Source organism: Lampris incognitus, chromosome 17, assembly GCF_029633865.1.
Source record: "Lampris incognitus isolate fLamInc1 chromosome 17, fLamInc1.hap2, whole genome shotgun sequence".
In the NCBI taxonomy this organism is placed as follows: Eukaryota; Metazoa; Chordata; class Actinopteri; order Lampriformes; family Lampridae; genus Lampris; species Lampris incognitus.
The window spans coordinates 4991842-5001313 of NC_079227.1; the positions used below are offsets into that span (position 1 = coordinate 4991842).

General features: G+C 48.3%; 1 protein-coding gene across 2 annotated transcripts in view; it reads left to right on the plus strand.

Moving 5' to 3' along the window:
- The window catches only part of ubald1a (UBA-like domain containing 1a), a 44903-nt gene extending 37160 nt beyond the window's left edge, over positions 1 to 7743 (plus strand). For both annotated transcript variants that reach the window (XM_056297643.1, XM_056297644.1), the window contains one exon: positions 7406 to 7743. In XM_056297643.1, coding sequence (XP_056153618.1) covers positions 7406 to 7726 — 321 coding nt within the window. In that variant the 3' untranslated portion in view covers positions 7727 to 7743. The remainder of the gene's footprint in view (positions 1 to 7405) is intronic.
- The last annotated feature ends 1729 nt before the right edge of the window (positions 7744 to 9472 follow it).

A 9472-nucleotide genomic window follows, 5' to 3' on the forward strand; every position in this document is an offset into this window, starting at 1 on the left:
TCGTCTTTACTGTGGGTGTCTCCTGACCTGTATGAAGGGCGTAGATGTAGAGGACGGTGTTCGGGGGTGGTGGTGTCGTCTGATGCTGTGGTAGTATTATGGGATGACTGACAGTCAGTGACGCTCAACTTCCACATAGAGGAAACACTTCCTGTTTGAGGATTGTTTTTACTTTTTTTAAAGGTGTAGAAATTCTGTAAAAATCCAGAATCCCACCCAGACTGTCAAGACCGCATCAAGACAGCAAGTCTGTGGTGTCCGTTTGTTCCGTCTTTCTGGCTTCCTTCCGTTATTTTCATACATTTACACACAGACAGACAGACAGACAGACAGACAGACAGACAGACAGACAGACAGACAGACAAGGTCGCTGCTCTTCCTCTAGACCAAACACCAAGCTCTTCCCAGTGGGCTGACTGATTGTCTTTGTCTCTGGCTCTGCTAAACAGACACACACACACACACACACACACACACACACAGACACACACACACAAGGGTGTTCTGTTGTGAGTGGTGAATGGAGGAGTGTGACGGTGTGGAGCGGTGGAAGCTAAAAAGTGTGTGTGTACAGAATTTACTTCAGTCACATTCATTTGTGGCATGACCACTGAGTTTACACAGGCCTGGGACGGGGGAGGGCGGGGGAGGACGGGGGAGGACGGGGGAGGGTGGGGGGGGGCTGGGAGAAAGGGGACCAGCTCAACTTTTCTGGACCCGCTGGGAAATGCTTGGACGATGAAGTAAATGAGAACAGGTCTGCTGTCTCTCTACAGGTACTGCCAATGTGCCCTTGAGCATGACATATGTAACAGCTCCGGCACAGTTGTTCCAGTAACACAAAGGTTTTGGATCGTGTGTGTGTTTGGATCGTGTGTGTGTGTTTGGATCAAGTGTGTGTTTGGATTGTGTGTGTGTGTGTGTGTTTGGATCCAGTGTGTGTGTGTGTGTTTGGATCAAGTGTGTGTGTGGATCGTGTGTGTGTGTGTGTGTGTGTGTTTGGATCCAGTGTGTGTGTGCGTGCGTGTGTGTGTGTGTGTGTGTGTGTGTGTGTGTGTGTGTGTGCGCTCTGTTAACCGTCCCCAGATAAATAAAGGTTCATTAAAGTAAGGGAACCAACAGTGTGTGTGTGTGTGTGTGTGTGTGTGGATCGTGTGTGTTTGTGTGTGTGTGTGTGGATCGTGTGCGTGTGTGTGTGTGTGTGTGTGTGTGCGCGCGCTCTGTTAACCGTCCCCAGATCAATAAAGGTCCATTAAAGTAAGGGAACCAACAGGGTGTGTGTGTGTGTGTGTGTGTGTGTGTGTGTGTGTGTGTGTGTGTGTGTGTGGATCGTGTGTGTTTGTGTGTGTGTGCGCGTGCTTTGTTAACCGTCCCCATATAAATAAAGGTTCATTAAAGTAAGGGAACCAACAGTGTGTGTGTGTGTGTGTGTGTGTGTGTGTGTGTGTGTGTGTGTGTGCGTGCGCTCTGTTAACCGTCCCCATATAAATAAAGGTTCATTAAAGTAAGGGAACCAACAGTGTGTGTGTGTGTGTGTGTGTGTGTGTGTGTGTGTGTGTGTGTGTGTGCGTGCGCTCTGTTAACCGTCCCCATATAAATAAAGGTTCATTAAAGTAAGGGAACCAACAGGGTGTGAGGGAGCAGTGTGTGGCTTCCTGTCAGCAGCAGTTGTGCGGCTGCGGTCCGGTGTGTTCTCCCTACCTTGTGTTTTGTGTGTCGTATGAGCAGGTCGGCGGGTGAGCGGGTCGGTTCTGCGGGTCTTGGCGGGTGTTCTGGACGGCCGGGCCTCGGCGCTGTAGCGAGCGTCGTTGGCTGGGCGAGGCTGTCGGAGGCCGAGCCGCGTCGGCACCGTTAAGCCTCGTCATGAGAAGCCAAGAGGCAGCTTCAGCGCCGAGGCCCGGCCGGCCGGCAGGCAGGAAGGAAGGAAGGAATGTCTGGAGGTCGCCTGCAGCATTCCAGGGTGTCCCTTTACCCACAGGAAACGACCTCAAAGACATGAGCCAGCGTTTCCTGTCAGGGGGCCGCCGGGGACACGCTCACCTTTCACAACAACAACGTGGCGCTCTGTATGAGAGTCCTGGCCCGGCCCGGCCCGGCCCGGCTCCGCAACTGTTGAGTATTTATAGAGGTCCAACCTGCAGCACGCAGCACTTTTAGGGGGCAAGACGGTCCGGTTTCCCCCCGGGGAGCGGGGTTGTTGTGGAGGGCACAGAGAGCGCCGGGCTGTCAGGCTCTTGTTGTTTTGAACAGCGAAGCATCGATGTCACTTTTCCACGGCCCGGGCCGAGTCCACGTAGGACGTTTTCACCTCCACCCGAGACCGGGTACTGACAGGGCAGACGCAGACCATTCATTTGGGGTTCGTGGGTCAAATAAGGGAGACACACTTAGTTTTTTCCACCATTTCAGAAACACAGGCTTCGTGTGCCAAACATGCAGTAAAGCAAAACTTATTTTGCTTTTATTTCGGACAGGTGACTCCCGGCGTTTGGTGGCAGAATTGTTTTGAAAAGTTTTCCCCCTTTTCTCCCCAGTTGTACTTGGCTAATTACCCCACTCTCCCGAGCCGTCCCGGTCTCTGTCCCACCCCCTCTGCTGATCCGGGGAGGGCTGCAGACCACCACATGCCTCCTCCCATACATGTGGGGTCACCAGCCGCTTCTTTTCACCTGACAGTGAGGAGTTTCACCAGGGGGATGTAGCACGTGGGAGGATCACGCTATTCCCCCCCAGTTCCCCCTCCCCCCCGAACCGGTGCCCTGAACAACCAGAGGAGGCGCTAGTGCAGCGACCAGGACACATACCCACATCCGGCTTCCCACCCACAGCCATGGCCAATTGTGTCTGTAGGGATGCCCGACCAAACCGGAGGTAACACGGGGATTCGAACCGGCGATCCCCGTGTTGGTAGGCAATGAAATAGACCACCGTGCGAAGTACCAAACGTTTGCTGGTTACAGCTTTAAGATTAGCCTACACCTGTCAGATCATTACAACATGGATACTGTAGGATGTTATTACAACATGAATACTGTAGGGTGTTATTACAACATGAATACTGTAGGGCGTTATTACAAGATGAATACTGTAGGGCGTTATTACAACATGAATACTGTAGGGTGTTATTACAACATGAATACTGTAGGGTGTTATTACAACATGAATATTGTAGGGCGTTATTAAAACATGAATACTGTAGGGTGTTATTACAACATGAATACTGTAGGGTGTTATTACAACATGAATACTGTAGGATGTTATTACAAGATGAATACTGTAGGGTGTTATTACAACATGAATACTGTAGGGTGTTATTACAAGATGAATACTGTGGGGTGTTATTACAACATGAATACTGTAGGGTGTTATTACAACATGAATACTGTATGGTGTTATTACAACATGAATACTGTAGGGTGTTATTACAACATGAATACTGTAGGATGTTATTACAACATGAATACTGTAGGGCGTTATTACAAGATGAATACTGTAGGGTGTCATTACAACATGAATACTGTAGGGCGTTATTACAGCAAGAATACTGTAGGGTGTTATTACAACATGAATACTGTAGGGTGTTATTACAACATGAATACTGTAGGGTGTTATTACAACATGAATATTGTAGGGCGTTATTAAAACATGAATACTGTAGGGCGTTATTACAAGATGAATACTGTAGGGCGTTATTACAAGATGAATACTGTAGGGCGTTATTACAGCAAGAATACTGTAGGGCGTTATTACAAGATGAATACTGTAGGGTGTTATTACAACATGAATAGTGTATGATGTTATTACAGCATGAATACTGTAGCGTGTTATTACAACATGAATATTGTAGGGTGTTATTACAACGTGAATACTGTAGGGTGTCATTACAACGTGAATATTGTAGGGTGTTATTACAACATGAATACTGTAGCATGTTATTATAACATGAATACTGTAGGGTGTCGTTACAACATGAATACTGTAGGGTGTCATTACAACATGAATACTGTAGGGTGTTATTACAACATGAATACTGTAGCATGTTATTATAACATGAATACTGTAGGGTGTTATTACAACATGAATACTGTAGGGTGTCATTACAACATGAATACTGTAGGGTGTTATTATAACATGAATACTGTAGCACGTTATTATAACATGAATACTGTAGGGTGTTATTACAACATGAATACTGTAGGGTGTCATTACAACATGAATACTGTAGGGTGTCATTACAACATGAATACTGTAGGGTGTCATTACAACGTGAATACTGTAGGGTGTCATTATAACATGAATACTGTAGGGTGTTATTACAACGTGAATACTGTAGGGTGTCATTACAACATGAATACTGTAGGGTGTTATTACAACATAAATACTGTAGGATGTTATTACAACATGAATATTGTAGGGTGTTATTACAACATGAATATTGTAGGGTGTTATTACAACGTGAATACTGTAGGGTGTTATTACAACATGAATACTGTAGGGTGTTATTACAACATAAATACTGTAGGATGTTATTACAACATGAATATTGTGGGGTGTTATTACAACATGAATACTGTAGGGTGTTATTACAACATGAATACTGTAGGGTGTTATTATAACATGAATACTGTAGGGTGTCATCACAACATTAATACTGTAGGGTGTCATTACAACATGGATACTGTAGGGTGCTATCACAACATGAATACTGTAGCATGTTATTACAACATGAATACCGTAGGGTGTTATTACAACATGAATGCCGTAGCATGTTATTATAACATGAATACCGTAGGGTGTTATTATAACGTGAATACTGTAGGATGTTATAACATGAATATTGTAGGGTGTTATTACAACATGAATACTGTATGGTGTTATTACAACATGAATACTGTAGGGCGTTATTACAACATGAATACTGTAGGGTGTCATTACAACATAAATATTGTGGGGTGTTATTACAACATGAATACTGTAGCATGTTATTACAACATGAATACTGTAGGGTGTTATTATAACATGAATACTGTAGGATGTTATAACATGAATATTGGGTGTTATTACAACATGAGTACTGGAGGGTGTTATTACAACATGAATACTGTAGTGTGTTATTACAACATGAATACTGTAGGGTGTTATTGGCTGCTGGTCAGCCAGTGAACAGTTTTAAGACCTGGCTTTGGCCTCTGGGAAGTTTAAATGGGAATTCATCAGTGCTTTTGACATCCCGACTGAATGATTCATCAATTAATTGACAAAATAATCAATACAGTAATTTGATAATGAAAATAACGTTTTCCAGTTTCATATTTCTTTATCAGATTTGTTGATTTACCGTCAGAACTGCTGCAGTGGTGAAAATGTGAAGCTTTTCTCCTGCTCGTCAACGTAATTAAACCGTTTCAACCAATCAGCTTCTGGTAATAAACGACATCATCTGATACTCTGATTTGAATTGTCATCATCAGTCTGTCAGCTGGTCTTTTTTTTTTGAATGGTTGCTTAGCAACATCATGCTAGTTAGCAAGCAAGCTAGCTAGCGATCAGTAAAGAGCCTTGTGAACTCAACCTGCTGAGAATTGTCCGTGTTCAGAGAGGGGGCGCTAACACGGGGTAACAAATCACATGATCCTCCTGAAGATGAATACATGACTGCTAACATTAATGTTACACAAAACTTGTCTGACTGAATTAAAATGCACGGCAGGTGGTTTCATCTCACCCCAGCAGCTGACATTTTCCACCTCTTTGATTAGAAAACCAGACTTTAAGACAGTAAGTGGGGCCGACTGGCTGCGTTGCTGCGGCCGGGACGTTGTGATTTGTGGGCTGTCGGGACTTTGGTGCCCTCTTTTGTCTTGGGAGCGGAGGCTTTTATTTTTAGACGGCCTGGCCGATGTTTTGTTCCACCGCTGGCTTCCGGTGAGAGTTGGAGGCTGTGGGGTGACTTGTTGTTTACCCACCCTCAAACAGAGCATCTGGAAGAGGAAGCCCTGTGATGATGATGATGATGATGATGATGATGATGATGATGATGATAAAGACCAGCGCCAACCGCTTGCTATTTCTGAGCAGCCCAGCTTGTTGTTCGGATGGCCTCGTTACCTGGGCTGTTTTCCCGTGTTTGTCTTGGCGAGCATGTGTGGATGTGCGCTCGCTTTGTGCCACCAGAGGAACTCCTGGCAGAGGGGCCGCGAGGGCCGCCAGCACAATGGAGGGTCACAAGAGTGAGGACACAGCACGTAGAGTCGGGGGTAAACACATTGTGCCAGGGTTTAAAAACCAGAAAGTGTGTGTGTATGGGGTGAGGGGGGGGGGGCGTGGGGGTGAGGGGGGGGGCATGCTGTAGATGTAGGAAGCAGAGGTCAGGAGCCGGGATGAAACAGAAGGTCAGAAGGGACAAAAACGTGGCTTGATTCTCCGCACCAGTTCCCTTTACGTGTCCGTCGTAGCGGGAGGCTCCGCCCAGTCCCGGCTCTCGGCATGGCTGCAGTTCACTGACTTCCGGGTTCTGCTGCAGCGGTCACACCGGTTTCCTGTTTGTCGCCGTGTGCTGTTGACAACGGCGTGTTTTTTGCGATGCCTGTAAGATTTACCGTGGATGTACAACTTGAACCTTTTCACCCGTTTGCCGGTGGGTGCAGGTGAAACTTTGTCGACAGTTCTGTGGATGTCGTTGACACTTATCCATGGTGGGCGTCCGGGTGGCGTGGCGGTCTATTCCGTTGCCCGCCAATATGGGGATCGCTGGTTCGAATCCCCGTGTGACCTCCGGCTTGGTCGGGCGTCCCTACAGACACAATTGGCCGTGTCTGCGGGTGGGAAGCCGGATGTGGGTATGTGTCCTGGTCCCTGCACTAGCGCCTCCTCTGGTCGGTCGGGGCGCCTGTCCGGGGGGGGGGGGCTGGGGGGAATAGCGTGATCCTCTCACGTGCTATGTCCCCTGGTGAAACTCCTCACTGTCAGGTGAAAAGAAGCGGCTGGTGACTCCACATGTATCGGCAGGGGGCATGTGGTAGTCTGCAGCCCTCCCCGGATCAGCAGAGGGGGTGGAGCAGAGACCGGGTCCCGAGCCGTCCTGGAGCCAGGTACAATTGGGGAGAAAAGGGGGGGGGGGATACCCCCTAAAAAAACAAAATCAAAACACATGTATCCATGGTAAATCTTGCAGGCATCATGGAAAATACGCCATTGTCGACAGCACACGCCAACAAACAGGAAACTGGTGTGACCGCCGCAGTAGAAACAGGAAGTCGGCGGTCTGCAGTTATGCACCGAGCCGATCGGCCTTGTGGCGGTTTTGTTGCACAGTAACAAACGTGAGAGATCTCAGACCCCGTTGTAAAGGTTTGTTACATGAACGTGTAGCCTGAAACTCGTTTTTCTTTGCCTCCTCTCTCAGATGTGCACCCCGGCCAACACGCCAGCGACGCCCCCCAACTTCCCGGACGCGCTGACCATGTTCTCCCGGCTGAAGGCCTCCGAGAGCTTCACCAGCGGCAGTCCCATGGCGGCCTCCATGGCCACCTCGCCCCCGCCCCCCCAGGTCGCCGGCTGGGGGGTTCCACCAAATGTACCCAACGCACCCCAGCCGCCACAGGGACTCTGGACTCAAGGGCAACCGTCCTCGCAGCCCTGCCCCGCCTGGCCGACAGGCGTGAACGTTAATCCGCACGCGGGGGCCGAGCAGAAGGCTAGCGTAGCGATGGAGGCCGAGAGATGAGAGGCTGGATGGGACTGAACGAAGAGGGGGGTTTTTTTTGGGGGGGGGGGGTAAGGGTGTGTGTTTGGTGGGGGGGCATGGAAAAAAAGATGGTCGGTTACTTGGTTGGTTGGAAGAACGGATGGACGTACGGGAAAAGTGGACATTTTTTTTGAGCTACGCAAAACCAAGAAAAACTCAAAGTGGACAATTTTAAGAAGAGGAGGAAAACAATGCAAACGTCAGTTAAAAACAAAGATAAAACGCACACACACACACACACACACACACAGCAAGAAGAGCAACTGAGATCTGTTAGTTTTTCTCTGACTAAATGCATCGATATGAGACATATATTATGGAACTTAAACAAAACAAAAAAACAAAAAAAACCAACAACAAAAAAAAACACACAACAAAAAAACAAAACAAGAAATCGTCTCGCCCAAGGATTTGGTGTAATCTTCTTTTTCTAGGTTTTCCAGATGGGGACATTTAAGGCAGCAACTCTACTTCCTGTTTTTTTTGGCATCTTCCTGGTGATTTCAGCCGCCTGCGTTTTGAGTCCAGATTCGTCACGCAGGCCCGCCTGCGTCGTTTGCATGTGGGCGTTCTGGTTTTCTGGTTAAATTACGTCAGCACATGATCACACACACACACACACACACACACACACACACACACACACACACACACACACACACACACTAGTGTTAAGAATCAACAGTTCCATATTTTTCATCCCCATCGTCAAGGTGGGACTTTTCTTACCTCACCTGGTGGTCACATGACTTCTCTCAGCCAATCAGGGATTCTTAAACCAACCGTTGCCGACAACGACACAGGACATGTTTTTAAAGGCTTTTTTCTTAAAGGCAGCAGCCGCTCTGGTCCAGATGCTAACTGATCCTCGTTAAGTGGCTTTTCTTTCAACGGGACGCTGACACGGTTTCAACCAGGGTTCAGAACTACACCTGTCCCCTGCGTAGGGTTCTGCTGACTTGGGTATTAATATATGTATAAAAAACAAAACAGTTTGATATGACATAGTTTATAATGTTAATTGTTTTTTGCTCTTCTTTTGAAAGGAGGGTTAAGGGAGGTGGCTTTTGAAAACGGGCAGAGTTTGTTCAGGTTGACTCTTTATCGGAGATCTAAAGGCAGCAGATTTACGTCAACACGACTCCATCACCACCACCCCTGACTCTTTCTGAGAGATTCTTTGCCACTTTGCATGACAGGTTCATAACGTGTAACATCTTTTGTAGCAAACACATGAAACCAAGAAATGTTTCCACTCTGGGGGGGAGGGGGGGAATCCTGAAGCTAGCTAGTATAGTGGCCCGGGGGGTGGGGGGTTCTGAAGCTAGTTAGCGTAGTGGCCTGGGGGGGGGGTCCTGTAGCTAGCTAGCTAGAGTAACAGCCCCGGGGGGCGGGTCCTGAAGCTAGTTAGCATAGCATCCCGGAGGGGAGGTCCTGAAGCTAGCGTAGCGGGGGAGGGGGTCCTGACGCTAGCTAGCTAGCGTAGCGGCCCCAGGGGAGGGTTTGGGGGATCCTGGGGTCCTGAAGCTAGCTAGCGTAGCGGCCCCGGGGTGGGGGGAGGGGGGATCCTGGGGTCCTGAAGCTAGCTAGCATAGCGGCCCCGGGATAGGGGGAGGGGGGATCCTGGGGTCCTGAATCTAGCTAGCGTAGTGGCCCCGGGGGGAGGGGGGAATCCAGGGGTCCTGAAGCTAGCTAGCGTAGTGGCCCCGGGGGGAGGGGGAATCC